This window comes from Sardina pilchardus, chromosome 8, assembly GCF_963854185.1.
Source record: "Sardina pilchardus chromosome 8, fSarPil1.1, whole genome shotgun sequence".
Taxonomy (NCBI): Eukaryota; Metazoa; Chordata; class Actinopteri; order Clupeiformes; family Clupeidae; genus Sardina; species Sardina pilchardus.
In genome coordinates, this window is record NC_085001.1 from 8,551,064 (window position 1) to 8,569,902 (window position 18,839).

The window sequence follows — 18,839 nt, forward strand, 5'->3', positions numbered from 1 at the left end:
ATACAAACACTGTTTTCTACCAGAGACATGTACTTCTGTAGGCCCTACTTCGACTTAAAAAATCTAACTTAAAACCTTTCACTTGTATTGGAGTAATATTTGACATGGTGTATATACTTTCACTTAAAGGAATACGCCACCCAAAAATGAAATAAAGCCAGTCTTGGTCACCCCCAGAGTTAAAACAGTGAAAAAACCCGATTAAAATCCGTCCGGGCATTGTCCTGCTTCGGGAGCAGCGTTTTTAGCTTTAGCTTAGCACAGTTGCTGTAAAAGAAGGGAGTCAGTTAGCACGTCCTCCAAAAAAAGTGACCGAGACATCTACATTTCTTTTTAAATATATCTTGGGAGACGTGTTCAAAACGAGTACAAATCAAAATGCAAAATCGAACGAGGCTATTACCTGGGTAGATATTTACTTGGAACTATATTCAGCCTCATCACAGGCGAAGCACCACTCGATAGGCTCAAAGTTCTCACACAGCAGCACTTGAAAACCATCATGAAGTTCCAGTCGAATCTAGAAGTTGGGAGTTTTCAAGTGCTACGTGAGAACTTTGCGCCTATTTAGCGGTACTTCGCCTATGATGAGGCCGAATATAGATCCAAGTAAATGTCTGTCCAGGTAATATAGCCTCGTTCGATTTTGCATTATGATTTGTACTCGTTCTGAACACACGTCTCCCAAGATATATTTAGAAAAAAAAAATTTCTTGGTTACTTTTTTTGGCAAAGTGCTCAAGTGTTATTCCGCCAGACAATATAGTTATCCCTCTTACCTGCTTAGAAATGCACCACGTTTTATTTTGTCTCACCATACTTGGTCGTGTGACTCGTGTAACTGTATTTTAATAGGGAAAACATGGAGGTGTTTGGTCCCTTCTAACTTCATCTATGTTTGGATCCTAATGAATGAACTGGGATAAGTGCTATCAAAGTAGCGCGGTGCGCCAGAGCCAGTGAGTGCAAACGTGAGAGGTATCAACATGTTATTCTATTGCTGTGAGTGCCTTTGGACAAAAGCACCAAATGAACACATGTAAAAATGTAAATTCAAAAAAAGAGGATCCCATCCAATCCAGTCTGTTGGCTGGATACATATTCAGCATTCATAGAGACTCTCTTATCTTTGTGACATAAAAAAAAGAAGGACTTTGACCAAGCCATGACTTGCACCTCCTCTCACTTGTCATAAAAACTGAGGGCACACCTACATTTGATCTTCCTGGTAGCCTACATTTCTCTCTGATCAATTCCATCGCTATGTCTTCACCGATTTGAACTTTTCCATACTTGTGTTATACATCTGTGACATGTTGCCTTTGGTAAGTTATATTTTTATATAGCAAAGATGCTAAATTACCTTTTTTGGCCCATGATAATGTAAGTACCTTTCCGGAAATGTTGTTTCCCAGCTGCAGCAGCAACATTTCCGGAAATTTGGTACTGGCTTGATTAAATTCATTCTGGACTCTCTATTCGACCACATAAAGACCTCGGGATAGGCTACTTCGGTTTGGTTTTAGGGACGCTACTCACTACCACGTAAGTGTAATGTTGTTTGGAACAGTAGAAGAGGTATAAAAATACCGTTTTGTAGCGGCGAAGGACATGCCCGGTTCACTTCCAGGAGTTTTTGGCTAAAAACGGTAAAATCGAACTCTCTCAAAACACATCCGAATGACATGATTTGACGTCAACTCAACGTATGTACTCCCAATCATCCGTAAATTGATCTAAAGTGCATTTTACTCCGGTTAATCCCTTAACCATCAAACAGCAATGTCATGATTATGGCGATGGCCAGGTGAACTATACTGGTAACAAGTTTCCTACAATCTTCCTGCTAGAAGTGGATGCAGGTAGCTAGGCTACGTGGTAGCGCAACACTAAGATGCAGTTTTTCAGAAGGGACAATTTCTTTTCACCTTGTAAAGAATATTAGTATGAGTAAAAAGAATACGAGTGATGAAAAAAAATAAAGAAAGCAATTCTCAAACGGAATTCATTGTGAACAGATTAGCATTATTGTACACCTGTGTGTTGGTAGGCTACACATTGCTACCTACTGTAGCCTACACCAGGGTGTAAAAAACAACTTGCATCTAGGCCTATACACCAGGGTGTAAATAGCACACTATTTACACCAGGGTGTGGATAGAATCTAGTTCTAGTTATACACAGGTGAAAATAACACACATTGAGATTTGTACCAGGATGTAAATAGCCTTATTTACATAGGCCTATGCCATATTTATCATGTATGTTACCCTGTGTTAACTGAGGCTATGACAGTATCTTTGTAAACATCTGCCAGATTGCTGTAGTGTAGTGGGATACGCTCAGGGATATAGTGGAGGCTAAACACATACACCGTTTATCCACTCGAAATTTCAGAAATATATTTTATCCACCTCTTAGAGTTTATCCTATTGCAACTTTTAATATTCAAAAATCATATTATCCACATTTACAGTATAGGCTCTCATCAACACTCTAGGAACCATTTAATACCACTGGTAGCCTATTGATAAACATTAGACAGTAACCTTCACCATCAAAACACGTTCTGACTGCTTTTTTTAAAAAAATTGATAGCGCAGGGCACAGTCCACCTCACCTATTCACTGTTTTTATACAAATATCACGAGTCAATATCACCAGACAAACTGGTGGTTGAGATGCAGCAACATTCTTAAACACAGGGAAGCCAAAATGCTTAAAGGTGAGCGGTACACCCATTTCCTCTTCCATCTGAAAAACCAACAACAACTGAACACATGGCGTCTGACATTGAACAAGTGAAATCAAAAGCAGATTATGCTAGGCATTATGCTAGGCTGGGTAAACTGATCTGCCGGCAATTTGGGTTTCACCCTGCAGCTCAAGCTATTAAACCTTCACATCTATCTCTCCTGCGTCCTGTCCATGTTTGCTGGGTCCAATCACAAACTGGCTTATCCGCCAGGCGCACTCGGATCGTTGGTCTGATTAGTTGATTTTAGTATGGTGATAGCAGACTAAGATTATGCCTATTCTGTCACTGAGCCAGTTACTGAGATTTTTTCCCAGTTTCTCCTCTGCTTTGATTTTTTATTTTATTTTAACATTAACCATTAATACTACAAGGCTGTATGTTAACTTGTTTTACTCATAGCTGTTGCTACAGAGGATGATAGTTTTGTAGCACAATCCAAAAATCAAGCGCTCTGCGTTAGTTCTGGCAGGCCGCATGGTCAAGCCCGCTGTCAGCTGTCAGTTTCTTAGTAGGCGAGTTCGTGATGAGAACTGCGCAGCACAAGATGCACGAGGTTAAAAATCTGTCCACGATGGTCTAGATGGGTGTGTTTAGGACTCTGCAGTCGCTATCAAATGGCCTTAACTTATCGCGGGAGCAAGGCGGCTGCTTTGCAGCAGCGCAGTATCTCTCCAGGTACTGCGGAACCACCCTGCCTCCATGACGTCAGGACTTTGCCCTAATTGGCTTTTACATCCCTGACGTATGTGCTGGCGTTTAGTTGCCTCTTCATATCCACAAGGGCCTGGCCTCTGTGCCTCATGTTTCGTCACGTGGTCATGTCTAGACTACGGGAAGTTCCCTGTCTAGGCTTTCCATGGAGCTCATGGAAAGACAGGGAACTTCATCTGAACAGAGCCATACTGCCAAATACAAAATATAATTGGCTTTAAAGATACTTCTCTCTTGTGTATCTTTGACCCATGCGGTCCTGACAGAACTAAACAAGTGTCTCTGGTGCTAAGAAAAATCATCCATAGCACAGATCACTTAAGCCCTGTATATTGGATAGCCTATTAATATTTTCTTATTCTTTTTTCTTTTTTTCAGCAAGTTCAATTTCAACTTGTACCAGATGGTGTACAACAACCAAATGTTCAGAGACAGACACATCTTGTCATACAGAGCATTTTCGATAAAAACTTGAAGAAGTTAGAAAAGCTTCTCCAGAAATCTAACATTAACCATGTGTATCCTTGTGCGGAGTGGGACGATGACGTCCCCCCTATCTGTGCAGCGGTTATCTGTCAAAATGAAGACCTCTGTACATACCTTCTTAAAGAGGGGGCCAACCCTAACATCCCGTCATCAAGAGGCCTGACACCCTTGATGTATGCTCTGCATTACAATGTGTCAATTCATATATTTAGACAACTATTAAATGCAAAAGCTGATCCTAATTTAGGATTGCCCACTCCAATAACACAAGCCGCATGTAATAACAGAAAGGATGAAGCAAGGGAATTGCTCAAGTATGGAGCAGTGCCTGACTTAAATTACATATCAAATCCAAACAATGATAAATTACTATCTAGCTTGTTACATGAGTTATCTGCAGGGAATGAGCAAATTACTAAATATTCATTATTTTTTGACATTACGTGTGACATGACGATGAAGCACCCAGAGGAAATATTCAAATTGTACCACCAGCATTTTTTAGATGTACACCCAAGCATGCATGTTACCCTTTTTGATAGGGTATTCTCTGTTGCAGGTCCCCATGCTTCAGCATACAGGCAGCTGGGGATTAAGTGGCTAAAAGATTCTCAAAACCTGCACAGATATGTAGAGGAGGTAATTAAAAACTTTTCAAAACTTCCTGATACAATTCAGCTAATCGTTGCAAACAATATACGCTCAGCTTTCTGTCTCATGGAAGAAATACCAGTGAAGTTTTCACATCCCCTTGTGCCCATCCTTCTGCAATGTCTTACAAAGACCACACCTGAGGGTCCTGCCCAAATTCTTACGTTGCTAAATGTCATCACACAAAAGACCCCCAAACAGAAAGATGGATGGGATGTCCACTTTATCACAAAAATGTGTGATGGCATAGTCCTCTTCACAGATCCAAAACACCCAGCTGATATTGGTGTACTAGCCTATGGGATAATAGCCAATCTATATTCATATGGGGGTGTACCTGAGGTTATCACATCCCTTGGTGTTACATCAGTTCCAGAGAGGGTATTGAATACTGCAGATAGCTGGGTGGATGAAACCTTCAAAAAGAAATTCAGAGAACTGAATGAAAGCCTTAGAAAGCGATCTTCAGATGGACGATTGTTAGATCAGGAAATGTCTACTCTGGAACAGGAAAAAAGAAAGAAGAAGAAGAAGAAGAAAAAGAAGAAGAGCAAACATATAAATGAAGTGGAGGCTGGTTCAATGACTGAAACTCCAGACTTTAATACGCCAGTGAATTCAGTTGAAGAATCTCTCTCTGTTGATGAAAGCTCAAGTGTTAAGCCATTTCTTTCTGTTTCTGACACTTCCATTGACAAAATATCAATTCCCCGACCTTGGCTCAAAATCAGTGTACGCTGGAGGCTAAAGTTGGAAAAACTTGCTAACATGAGAACAGCAGAGGTGAAGAAAGTCGGAAATCTCACTTTTTGTGTAAATTCTCAAAATCTGATTGCAAGAGGTAGTGATGGCACTGAGGTATTTCTTGGCCTCAGAGATGACGGCACGGAAGTTGCTATTAAACGCATGACCAAGTCAAACTACCAGCTGCTTAAAAATGAGGAGGCATTCTTGCGTCTGCCACAGCTTGAAAGTCCCAATATTGTGCGATATGTAGACTTTGCTGATGATGAAAACTTTGGCTATTTAGCCCTTCAGCTTTGTGAATACACCCTGGAAGAATACATTCAAAGTCACTTACCAGAGGACTGCTTGGAAAGGAAGATCGTTCTTAAGGCAAAAGTGGAAGAAGTCCTTCGTAGCTTAGAAGTCCTCCATTGTCATGACACCAAAGTGCTCCACAGGGACATCAAACCCCAGAATGTTTTGATTGGTAAGAACAATGACCATTTTCATCTTTTTCATCTGATTTTATATAAGTGCTGTTTTCGTGCACCATTCTCTCTTTGTTGTGTGAGTCACTCATGCCAAATCAATTAGTTAATTAGAAATTGATAACTGACAAAAAATATATCAAGCGGTCTTGGATTTTACTGCATGTCATTCTTCATTGGATAAAGAGCTACCTCTCTAGAACACAATGTGTATTTAAAAAGATCTAGCAGGGTTCCACAGGGGAGTTGCTTGGGTTGATTATAATTTTCAGTTTACATAATTTATCATCTGATATTATACATGCTAATGTAGTGAAGTACCTGTACCTGAAAAACGGTGATTCGAGTTTGTGCACTGACTCACAGTGGGCAAAACTTGCCATTGTTATGGACAATATCTTCACTACATCCCTTTACAATCACGCAATTCACATCAGCATATGTCTATTACTGCTGTGGTACTGTATGCCTGGATTTGTTGACTTCAGAATTTAGACTGACACTGATGAAAAGGAAGATTCATGTGAGCTCCAGTAAATAACTCTATCCAGTAGCTACTGAATATCTCACATGAATCTCCCTTTTCATCAGTGGCAGTCTAAATTCTGACCTGAATATTAACTGACTGAGGAATTTGCTGGCAGTGGTAGGTATACATAGAAAGTGGGGAGTAGTATGTGATGGACTAGAGCATATTTGGAATATGTTGGAATGTGTGCCACAAAATGGATTTTAATTGGAGTAAACAAAATGGAATTAATGGAGTTTGAACATTTAAGTGGCATTTTTGCCATAACATGTTCCATGACCTAATCTGCACAATATGAAAATATACTTTTCATCCTAAACCATAGTTTACAAATACTCAAAGAGGTAAGGGAACAAATAGGTGGCAGGTTGAGTATATGGGCCTGTAATTGTCGAAGATGGAAGCATCCAAATGTTTCTTTTTGAGTACTGTAAGTGCTTGAAGACAGCTGTTTTCAGGGACAGTAGTGCGCCATTTACAATTTGATGTGATGCATGCCAGCAGCAGGTAGATGAAAGATGAATTTGAACAAGTTGTTAGTGTCCAGGTAACATGAAGAAGATTAAAGACTTTACTGTTTTAACAAGGTTTTTTTTTTTTTAATTATTATTATCAGGCTTAAGTCTGCAATCAAGTTCATATCCCAGATAGTGGTCGCAGGTGACTCATTTATAAATGAGAGGATATTCCTGATGTAGTTTTATACATTTTCCCTTTGAAAATAAGAGAAAAGCCTATACATTCTTGCTTTGTATTCTATTCTACAATGCTTTGCATGACTCTGACTCTATTCCTTCACAAGATATTCAAGGAAAAGCCAGGATGGCTGATTTTGGCATCAGCAGAAGACTGAATGTTGGACAAACAACACTGGTCACAAAGTCTGCTGCAGGAACCAAATGCTGGAAGTCCAGAGAAGTTGTTGATGAGGATAGTGACACTGGCTTTAAGAGAAGCTCCGATGTTCAGGTGAGCGCTCAGAGTGCATGTTTGGTGAAGGTGAAGCTTGCAAGCTAGTTTGGATTCCTTATCAGTCTCCTCTCAGGTTGCAGGAATGCTGGTGTACTACATCGTCTCCTGTGGACACCATCCTTTTGGGAAAGGGGTTCACTGTGAGATTAACATTCTAAATGGGAAGTACAATCTGGATTTGGTGGAAGATGAGCTGGCTAAAGATCTGATTGAGTGGATGATCCGGGCTGAACCCAGCCACAGGCCGAGAGTGGAGGAAACACTCACTCACCCCTACTTCTGGAAAAATGAGAGGTTTGACACATCATTAGATCTAGTGTGACTCTCCCAGGGGCTAATGTATTAAGAGGGTAGTATGAACAGACCACACCAGAGTGATTGATGTTCACAGGAGAGCAAATTGCACTTTTCTTACTCTCATACCGTGTGCATTTATGGGGAGGGAAAATTGTGAGTAGGCTATCATGCAAAACCATTGGCGAAGATTTGTTCAGACTGATTGAGTAGGTATTCCGGCATATATGAAAACAAGTGCATGTTTCTTTTGCTGTGAAACATTTCCGCTTTGTCATAGCAGGTGTAATCCAGATTGCAGTTAAATGCACTTTCAGAAACATTAGAACATGTATTCAGGGCACCAGCTCTGCTTTTTTGAGCCATGTTGAAAGCAACCTTTACTTTTGCTTACCTTTTAATGTATCAAGTTCGCTTCATCACATCATCCACTTTACTATACCTTCTGTTCTAGACTATTAAATCGGGCACATCTATAGTTGCCCATTAAATATTCTAATTGGAGATGAATTACTTTACTGCATTATGTTGCTGTATGTTGTATGTTGATGTCTTAATCATATATTGTATTATTTCATTATCACAAAACTTTAGATTTTTTTTTAAATGTTGTCATCAGATGACGCTCAACTACGCTTGTGATTGATTCATAAAGTTCAGTATGGGCACCACAAATTACGTTAGAGGGTGACGATGAGTAGCCTGCGGCCCGCCCACTTAAATCTCCTTTCGGTCTGGATGGAACACGATAGTTCACTAACGTCTCCCTCAGACAAACAAAATGTCATGCCAATCAGTGATGAGAGGGGATGAAGAAATTAAAACCGAATGTGATGAATGGCAGTAACGCCTGCAAACCTAAAAAAAAAAATGCACTTGAAAATTTTTTTCAGAATTTTATTGACAAAGGTAGGCCCATAGTTTCCTGACACCGATGCTGTTTATTGTCAGTTTGTAAAGTTTATGCAAAGTAGGAAGTTAACGTTAGGAATCTCTGATCAATGTGATTGTTTAGGCGGGACCAATGACTTCAAAGTTAACGCTATGCCTATATGTCCGTCACTTGAAAATGATTCCCAATTGCAAGTGATCAGACTTCTTTGTGAATGAGTTTGTATTTTCCAGGCTAGATGATGAGTGGTGTACCTGATGAAGTGTAAGCTTAGTAAATTCCACGTATGTGGCAAAGCACGCTGTGCAGTTTCTGCAGGCAGGAAAGTCGGTATTTACACCATATTCGTACATCAACCCCTCAGTGTCCATTGTTGAAATGCCCTTGAGGAGAAATGGATATTTAATACTGTCTTGCATTTTTGACCAACATAATGTGAAAATTGTATGATACGACTGATACCATCTTTCTTCTCTGATGCTGTGTTTTGTCATTGGCAGGAAGGTGGAATACTTGATAAAAGTGGGGAATCAGACTGAGGTAGAAAACTTCCGAAATGCTGACAAGAAGCTCCTGGAGGAACTGGAGAAATGGACAGTGGATAAAACCTTCTCTGATTGGAAGACCAAAGTGAGTCAAATGTCGAATGCCAATGTGGAAATACAGTGCATATAATGAACTCACCATAGTCTCATCATCACACTTCTGGAATTAGTAATTATTTGTTAGAATGCACCAGTAAGTTTATCACCAGTATACAACCATTTCTTTGCATTTATATACTCTCAGTTTCCCCCTGAGCTGGTCCACAAGCTGGATGAGAAGCAGAAGAAGGCCTACCCTGAGAACACTCTGGCTCTCCTGCGTTTCATACGCAACGTCCACGAACACCAGTAAGTTAACTTAGCTCAAATCACAAGCAGTAAATGTGAAGTTCCTAATTGACACTGGTAGATGTATACTGATGTTTCTGTTTATTCATTAGCTCTGTTGATGCAGACCAGATTGAGCTGATGACATTGTTTCCTGACCTGTTCTCGAGTGTCTACAAGTTTGCTAAAGTTAAGGACTGGAACTCAAGACCAAGCCTGAGGAAATACTTTAAAGAGGCCTAACTTTTACAGTCCGTCTTTTTCTATCATCATGGTTCTGGTTCTGTTTTTAATTGGCCAAAGGCATTTTAATGTGTATACTCCAGTATCTTAAAAATATTGCAAATTTGCATTAAAGGTCCTATAGAATGGATGAATTGAGTATTGCACTGTGTTCTCTGATGTTAAAATAGTATATATTCAACTTTGATTTAAAAAAATAAACTCAATTGCAAGTTTACAAGACTAATTAAAACCATATATTTAGGCTGGGTATTGAAATGGTCTGTTTGACTAAATGGCGCCCTCTTTGGCAACCCCAATTGAACTTCAATGGCTTTGCGAGGTCTGACATCACAAGCAAGCAGTTTTGCTGAATCGCCCATTTTTTAGTGTCTATTTCTAAGTTCAAGATTTCCATATGAAGGAGGGCACAACTATGTCTCATGTTCATGACAGCTCTTTGTTTATGCACAACCTCTCATAATTCATGAAAACCAAGAAAAAAATGATTTCCATTCTAGGTCACCTTCAACATTTTTAGTTTAGGAAAGTCTCTCAGGAATGTTGATGTTCACGATTGATGCATTTTGTCAATCCTCTTTGCTTGAGCGCTACTTAAGTCTTCTAAAGCAGTGATGTGGGAAATAAACCTTTTATGCTTTTATATTTTCCGTAATTGTCTGATCATTTTTTTCTGTCAGCAACAGTGCGAAATCAGTGTCGGCTTTTAAAATCACATTTTTGTCAAGTTCTTTAGGAGATGGAGACAAATTGACATATACACACGCGCTCACACACACACAAACACGTAGACACAAACGGATCCACAGACACACATGCACGCACACACACACACACACACACACACACATACACACACAGGTAAGCACAAGCATACACAAAAGTCGCAAGAGTAGGGGAAGGAGTAGGAGATGGAGACAAATTGACAAGCGTGACAAGCAGGAGAGGATGTAGGACTGAGTGGTGGTCATATTTTACACCACTATGCGTAGTACAGTATGCGGTATAGTTTCTGCTGGGATCTCTTAACACTGCCAATCTGACATGGATATTGCATCTTTGGACTTCTCTAGTCTTGGGAGTTTTCGATCAACTGATTGATTATGCTACTTATCCTGCCCCCAAACCCATAAAGTCGTGATAAATTTGACTTCATTCAGAGCTTGTATTATTGTCATGAGGATTCATTTTCTTTTATTTATTTATTCATTTATTTATTTTACTTTGAATTTGAAAGAGAAGACATCTTCCTGTGCAATCACTTTTATTTGTCAGTTGGGTGAATATTCAGAATTCATCAGTCAACTCTCTTCTTTGTGACAAACAACACAGACGTTTACCAAGACATGGCCCCACCCATATAGCAATTTATCTTCCTGGTAGTTCTTTCGATTCTCCGGTCTTCTCCAGTTTGAACTCTTTCAAACGTGTGGTGCGCATCTGTGACATGTTGCCTTTGGTAAGTTATATTTTCATTTATCAAAGATGAGTTCTAAGAAATAGAGTGAAGTTATTTTAGACATGACTAAGAACAGGCTACAAAGAAGCTATAACAAGTGGTAGCCCATAATCTTTTGGGAAAAGGGACAGGCTAAAACATGTAGCTTGGGAAGGTCGACGGGAAAGTGGAAGTGCTGCGCAACGACATGAGAAGTTGCAATTAAATGTATTCCGGCAGTGAGTGGACGTATGTTTTGCATAGGCTATAGCCTGTAAAAATGCCCTGCCTTTTTAACTTCATCGGAATCGGAATTGCGTCAAAGACAAACTTTCAGAGAGAACAGAACCAGAGAAGCAGTTTGACTATGTCAAAGCAAGGCTATCCTTAACTCTTGTTTGTCATTAAAAAAAAGAGAAGAAAAAGAAAACGTTCCCTTAGCCTACACATCATCCAGATCTAAACTGCTTGAAATCTGTGAGGTCTGCGCTTGACAGGAATGTCCCGCGCCCGCCCACTGAAGTGCACATCAGGATTGGCACAGAAGGGCTGTTCAGTTTTGCCAGGAGTAGGCCTATTCGACTCAGTCACAAAAGTAAAAAAAAAAAAAAAAAAACCTGCGATATTTCTGATTTGTTTATCTTGATTCTGAATGTTTCCGGCTTAAGTTTCTTTAGAAACATACTAACATGTGAAGTGTTAGCCTAAAGTCCTCTTCCTCTGCCATGCTTTCGATTTCGACAACTGCAGGGCAGAATCGAATAGCTGTAGCTTGGCTGCTTAAAGCCTGTTTTTTTGTAATGCTCCGAACATCCAGCTCAACAATAATTATATAGCCCTACACTAGGTTACTTAAATCACTTGTATATGTTATTTTACGCACATAGCCTACTTAATTTGCGGAGAGAATCATGTCTTTCGCAGCGGCAGACGCACCTCTCTCATTCCTCTTTCAAAACTTGCCCGCGCCACACAGGCTACTTTTGCGGCACGACAGACGGACCTGTTTTAAGTTAGAACTAGCCAAGCCTCCTGCTCTGCTTCATATATAGGCTATATATGAAGCTTCATATCCGCTTGTTTACATCTTATTGTCATGTATTGTGTTATTTCATGATAACTTAATTATGTAGGCCTATTCCTTTATAATGTTGTTAACATTAGGTAGGCCTACGATCGGCACACATTATGAATGCGATTTATTAGATTATTTATTAAGAATGATGATTTCAATTCCTGATCATTCATAAGATATAAAGGAATGAAGTAATGAATAATTCATGATAATTCATGCAACCTTATACCGTAATGTTAGCAAACCAGCTAGGCTATTTTGCCACTGTGGGCAGTTGCCAAGTCCTGCTGGAAAAGTATTTAGTTTAGTTTAATTTGGCTCTAAAATCTTCTGGTAGAGGGCTGCATTGACTCTGGACTTGATAAAACACAGTCAGACCACCAGCAGATGAATTACACATGTCATGTCAATTATATCACAATGGTCGTTCTCCCCAGAGCAACTCAGAGTCCCTTGCTCAAGGGCACAATGGTGGAATTGAACCAACAACTTTTCAGGCTATTGCACGCTAGCCCAACTCCTTAGTCATTACACCACCTCGCCTCGCTCATGGCACCCCAAATCATCACTGACTCAAAACATTAATCTGGACTTCAAGCAGCTAGGAGTCTGTGCCTCCACTCTTCCTCCAGACTCTTTGGATCTTGATTGGACCCTGATATCGAAATGAACAGCAACATTTGTTCTAATCTGAACCACTGAACAATGACTCAGTTCTTTTTCTTATTCTTACTGTAGCTCAGGTATAGGCACTAACCTTGTCTCTGGTTCAAGAGTGACTTCACACTTTTAATGTGACATTTGTAGCCCATTTCCTGGATACATCGTTCCGTGGCTCTTGATGCACTGACTCCAGCCTCAGCCCACTCCTTATGAAGTCATGTAGGGTAGTCAACTTTTAAATGCATGCACAATTTACTAAATTGAGTGCACAATCATGTTACAGTATCACAATGTCTTACAAAAGAGTTCATATCCCTCAAGCTACATTTTAGAAAGATTGCACCTTAGACTTAAACCACCACACTGTCTTTTGCTATCATTTTCGTCATGGGACGTTTTAAGACTTTTGAAGAAAGTTCAGGTGTTTTTATGATAGAGAAGTGCATTTGCATCATCAGTAGCCTACGCACTGATTTTTGCATGGGTGTCTGGAAAAAATTAAAGGTGGCTATGAAATGTTCAAGATTGTTTTGTTCTTGAGATTGGTTAAGACAGTGCATGTACATGTATATTAACCTGAGTTATATACATATAAATATATTGTACAATAGAAGCGATAGCAAAATCTAAAAATAGATAGATAGATACTTCATTGATCCCCAAGGGAAATTCAGGAAAAAAATATTTAAAAATATAGCTTTTTGAGAAGTAAAGTAGCTTTTAAGTTGGAAACAAAATCAACTCAAGCGCGCTCAGTGACGTGAAAGACGCCATTGCTCATGTGTCCATCACCGTATAAAGTCTGCCCAAACAATTTGATTGGCACAAACTGTTGTGGTTAACTGACTACAGCCTGAATTTCCAGAACTCTTTGTGGGCAGAATAACCCCTTATCGCTATATCAAATATTGATAAAAAGGTGCATTCCTATAGTGTTGCTATACCAAACCACTTGTGGAAGAAAATGTATACTGTATCTTACCATATATTTGAGAAAACATTTACAGAATATCCTACATTGTTTACATTTATGTGATAGCCTATAATGTGAGAAAAGTCCACCGATGGTTCACAACGACAGCATTCTCTCTCAGTGCAATGGAATTCGAAAGCATTCCTTAACATTCATAATTATAATAGCATTACAATCATTCAACGTCTCTGAAAAAAATGACTTCACACTCAGCATCTGTAGAAACACTGCAAGAGAGTATTGTGCTTTGATTAATGTAATTTTAATGTTAAATCGATCTGCTTTTCACAGAAGATTGCAAATACTGTACAACCTCAGGATGTCAAGAGGGAGACACATCCCGTCATGCAGTGCATTATTGATGGGGAGTTGAAGAAGTTAAAAAAGATGAAATTTCAGATTAATGCACGGTATCCTTGTGAGCAATGGAAAGATGATGTCACCCCCTTATGTGCAGCGGTTGCTTGTGGAAATGAAGACATCTGCACATACCTTCTCAGAGAAGCTGCTGATGCTAACATCCCATCAACTGGAGGCGTCACACCTCTGATGTATGCACTGCAGTTCAATGTGTCAGTTCATATTGTTAGACAACTATTACATGGAAAAGCTGATCCTAATTTGGGATTGCCCACTCCATTTGTTCTAGCTGCATGCAACAACAGAAAAGATATCGCAAATGAATTACTCAGACATAGAGCTATTCCTGAAATCCATTTGAATTCTGTCCAAGATCCAAACAAAGACAGATTAGTATCAAAGATGCTACATGAGTTATCTTTGAAAGATGACCAAATTACAAAATATGCTTTGTTTTTTGATGTTGAGTGTGATATAAGAACAAAGGCTCCAGAGGATGTGTTCACATTGCACAAGCAGCATTTTTTAGAGGTACACCCAATAATCCAAGATACCATTTTGGACAGAGTGTATTCAGTTCGTGGACTTGGTGAGTCAAAATATGAAGAATTGGCTACTAAGTGGCTAAAACAATCTCAAAACCTGAACAAATATGTTGAGGGGACAATCAAATACTTATCCACAATGCCTATGCAGCAAATGTTGCTTTCAACAAATGTAACAAACAATTTACGTTCAGCTTTTTGCCTGATGAAGGAAATACCGCTGAGTTTTTCACTACCACTTGTACGCATTATTTTGAAATATCTTGCAACATTTCAGGCTGCCCCTCCTGATGCCTTTCTACAATTGCTATACATCATCACACAGAAGACTAAGAGAGAAGATTGCTCCGATGCTCAATTTCTTGATGAGCTGTGCAAGCTGTGCAAAGGCATAGTGCCTTTTACAGATTCAAAGTACCCAACCAACACTGGTGCAGCAACTTATGGGATAATAGCACACCTGTATTCATACAGACATCTACACAAGGTTATCAAATCCCTTGGTGTCACATCAGTACCTGAGAGGATACTGCTTTTTGCAGACAAAAGCATGAATGAAATTTTGAAAAATGAATTGAGGGAACTGAATGACAACCTAACAAAGCACTATTCCACTGAACAATCATCTGAACAGGAAGTGCTTTCCCAGATAGAAGAAAAAGAGAAGGAGAAAAAGAAGAAGAAGAAGAAGAAGAAGGGGAATAAAAAGAACCCTTCGACAAATGTTGTGGTCTCTGGGTCAGTGATGGCTTCAGACTGTGACATGCTCATGAATTCAGTTGATGAATCTTGCTCTACTGATGAGCAAAGCTCAAGTGTTCAACCATTTTCTTCTGACACCGAAACAATGACAAATCCACAACGTTGGTACCCAACCAGTCTTCGCTGGAAGGACAAGTTGGAAGCAGTTGCTAACAGAAGAACAAAAGAGAAGAAAGTACAGAATCTTACTTTTTGTCCTGATCATCTAATAGCAAAAGGAAGTGATGGCACAGAAGTCTATATTGGCCTCAGGGATGATGGCACTGAAGTTGCTATTAAACGCATGACCAAGTCAAACTACAAGCTGCTTAAAAATGAGGAGGATTTATTACGCGAGCTTGACGATCCTAGTATTGTGCGATACGTAGACTTTGTTGAGGATGAAAACTTTGGCTATCTAGCCCTTCAGCTTTGTGAGTACACCCTTGAAGAATACATGCAACCAGAGAAAAAACTTTTACCAGAAAACCATAAAGAAAAGATAGACATTCTGAAGACAAAAGTGAAGGAAGTCCTTCACAGTTTAGAAGTCCTTCATAGTCAGGATAACAAAGTGCTTCACAGGGACATCAAGCCCCAGAATGTTTTGATCGGTGAGAACAATACCACTTTGTCTAACTGATGCTGTTCATTCTCCATATTACAAGTTCATATGCAACAATTATACCAAGTTACTCACAACCTGTCTCTCTCTATGTGTGTGTGTGTGTGTGTGTGTGTGTGTATGTGTCTGTGTGTCTGTGTGTGTGTGTGAGTAAAGAGAGAGACACCATACTTTCCTGCATTTTGCAATACTTGATTAGTTATACTATGCTACTCACAGCCTCTCTCTCTCTCTCTCTCTCTCTCTCTCTCTCTGTGTGTAAGGAGAGAGACCACAAAGTGTACTTTCCTGCAATTTGCAATACTTCATATAATACTCCCATTCACTTGTTTGTTTATTAGATATCCATGGAAAAGCAAGATTGGCTGATTTTGGCATCAGCAGAAGACTGACTGTCGAACAGACAACATTGCACACAAGGCCTGCAGGAACCAAATGCTGGGAGGCTAAAGAAGTGTTGCAGAGTGTTGAAGAAAAGTGTGACAGTGGCTTTAAAAGAAGCTCAGATGTCCAGGTATTCTGTCACAGGACCACATTGGTTGCACAACATTCTGTGTATTGTTGAAGTGTGCAAACTGAGTAGGCCTAGTAGTGAGAACATTTACTTAGAGACTGTATCAGTATTATCCTGATCATTACACTGCCATCTAGTGGTTCTAAGTGCAAACAACAAGACATTAATATACTGTACGATGATAAGTTGTGATTTCATTGGGCTTTGTGTCAGGTTGCAGGAATGCTGGTGTACTACATCCTCTCCTGTGGACACCATCCTTTTGGGGAAGGGATTCGCTGTGAGATTAACATCCTGGATGGGAAGTACAACCTGGATTTGGTGAAAGATGAGTTGGCTAAAGATCTGATTGAGTGGATGATCCAAGATGACCCCAAAGACAGGCCAAGAGTGGAGGAAACGCTCACTCATCCCTACTTCTGGGAGAATGAGAGGTTTGACAGCCACATCAATATGTTTGATATGTTTTCTGATACACCTGGCTACTACGCTGCACTCAAACTCCTCTGTCTTGACTTTTGAAACAGAGTAGGCTACCGCACGCACATCCAAAAACAATAAAAAAAAAACTAGGTGCTGGACAGATAAGCATAAGTTAGGAGAGAGAAGTCTGCACACCAGAAAATGCTCCTCAATTTTTTAATGGTAAATCACCACGTAACGTTTCGGGCCCCGATAAAGGGCTAGGGGCCCGAAACGTTACGTGGTGATTTACCATTAAAAAATTGAGGAGCATTTTCTGGTGTGCGGACTTCTCTCTCTCTTGACTTTTGAAACAGACACAGATAATACTTTTTCTCAAAAACTGATTCTGTCTTTTGATGGTGTGTCTTGTCCTTTGACAGGAGGGTGGAGTATTTGACAAAAGTAAGTGATCAGAGTGAAGCAGAGAACTTTCGAAATGCAGACAAGAAACTCCTTGAGGATCTGGGGAAATGCACTGTGGATAAAACCTTCTCTGAGTGGAGAAGCAAAGTGAGTTGAGCATCAAACTCAGAGTGTGATGCTGACCATGCGCTTGCTATCAGCTGTTTTGGTAGTTACACCTTGCATAGTAGTTTGAAATGCTTACTAATGCCATCCTTACATAAAAAGACTTTGAAAAGATTTGGGAAAGATTCTTGAAAGATTATATTTTACTAATGCACCCCATTCAAACTTCACTCAGAATACTACAATCTTTCAAGAAACGTTTGTCTTTTGTTGTAGATGGCTTAACATAGCATTCATATACAGTATATGTTTGTTTGTTTCAATGTGTGTTTCTTTGTTTGTTTCATAAATCCCAATGGCAGTTCCCCCCTGAGCTGGTCCACAAGCTGGATGAGAGGCAGAGGAAGGCCTACCCTGAGAACACTCTGGCTCTGCTGCGTTTCATACGCAATCTCCACCAACACCAGTAAGTAACACCACTAGCAACAATGGGATAACTGCACAGAGATAAAATCGCTGTATAGTCACTCTGGCTGAATTGCAATATTCAATTATTCGTATGATGTAAATTGCATTTCTGTCCCTCCCAAACTGTGTTAAAATGTTGTGTTTAGCAGCCAGAATTTCAAAGTTTTCTGGGGGAGAAACACCTGGATCCCCTCTAACACTCCTCTGACACTTATTGCTTCTTTTATATCTGAATCTTTTCAATGTAACTGCATGCTGTAGGCTATTCATCCTCTACTGATACTCATGCATAAACTACCTGAGTATGTGTTCATGTAGCCCACCTAAGTTAGACTGGTGGGGGTTCACTACAGTACATTTAATACACTCAAGTGTATTACACTCTTGACGTGTAAGTTGAAAAGGGAAAGAAATGTCTTTTGATACGCACAGTCAACGCCCTGATTGCCGTAGTATAATCAAACTCTGGCTGTAGTTATGTTTCATGCTGATTTGTTCTGCTTATTTGTTAGCCATGATGAAGCAGAGAAGATTGATCTGATGGAACTGTTCCCTGACCTGTTTGAGACTGTCTTCCTGTTTGTCAAAGCTAAGAAGTGGAATTCACGACCCAGCTTGAAAAAATTCTTCAAATGAACTTCCTGAAGACTCAGTCATTGGTTTTGATATCGTTATGTCTTAAAATGTGTTCAACGGATGATTTTTGCTAAGACTGTCCGGCTTTTAATTATTTCCGTCTTTTAATTCTATATTTGTATTATTTTAAAAAAATATAATATTTAAAAAAAAAAAAAAAAATTAATAAAAGAAAATATATAACTGCAGTAGGCTATGTCTGTATGTCAAGAATCCAATTCAACATTAAAGTGGAGTATGCGATAC

At 39.6% G+C, this 18,839-nt stretch overlaps 2 protein-coding genes across 8 annotated transcripts; both read left to right on the forward strand.

The window, feature by feature from the left end:
* Nucleotides 1–1,210: 1,210 nt before the first annotated feature.
* Nucleotides 1,211–10,272, forward strand: LOC134088579 (uncharacterized). Of its 7 annotated transcripts, none has more exons than XM_062542596.1 (7): nucleotides 1,211–1,325; nucleotides 4,515–5,819; nucleotides 7,152–7,318; nucleotides 7,395–7,615; nucleotides 9,008–9,137; nucleotides 9,297–9,400; nucleotides 9,493–10,272. In XM_062542596.1, exons 2-7 carry the CDS (start codon nucleotides 4,673–4,675, stop codon nucleotides 9,620–9,622), a joined length of 1,899 nt encoding a protein of 632 aa, XP_062398580.1. In that variant the 5' UTR covers nucleotides 1,211–1,325; nucleotides 4,515–4,672; the 3' UTR covers nucleotides 9,623–10,272. The 7 variants fall into 7 exon arrangements, with proteins under 7 accessions (XP_062398580.1, XP_062398578.1, XP_062398582.1 ...); XM_062542594.1 differs by having other exon boundaries at nucleotides 1,216–1,325; nucleotides 3,848–5,819; XM_062542598.1 differs by having other exon boundaries at nucleotides 1,216–1,325; nucleotides 3,848–4,594.
* A 718-nt stretch (nucleotides 10,273–10,990) lies between these two features.
* On the forward strand, nucleotides 10,991–18,839 carry LOC134089513 (uncharacterized). The gene is made up of 7 exons (XM_062543958.1): nucleotides 10,991–11,081; nucleotides 14,063–16,031; nucleotides 16,384–16,556; nucleotides 16,770–16,990; nucleotides 17,402–17,531; nucleotides 17,852–17,955; nucleotides 18,470–18,839. The coding sequence occupies exons 1-7, from the start codon at nucleotides 11,070–11,072 to the stop codon at nucleotides 18,591–18,593; spliced, it is 2,733 nt and encodes a 910-aa protein (XP_062399942.1). The 5' UTR covers nucleotides 10,991–11,069; the 3' UTR covers nucleotides 18,594–18,839.

Bases quoted from the DNA above. Each gene is read 5' to 3' on its own strand.
- LOC134088579 (XM_062542594.1), top strand. The intron at 5,820-7,151 runs GTAAGAACAATG...TTCCTTCACAAG, and splicing joins ACCCCAGAATGTTTTGATTG to ATATTCAAGGAAAAGCCAGG. The intron at 9,401-9,492 runs GTAAGTTAACTT...TTTATTCATTAG, and splicing joins CGCAACGTCCACGAACACCA to CTCTGTTGATGCAGACCAGA.
- LOC134089513 (XM_062543958.1), top strand. The intron at 16,991-17,401 runs GTTTGACAGCCA...GTCCTTTGACAG, and splicing joins TACTTCTGGGAGAATGAGAG to GAGGGTGGAGTATTTGACAA. The intron at 17,956-18,469 runs GTAAGTAACACC...CTTATTTGTTAG, and splicing joins CGCAATCTCCACCAACACCA to CCATGATGAAGCAGAGAAGA.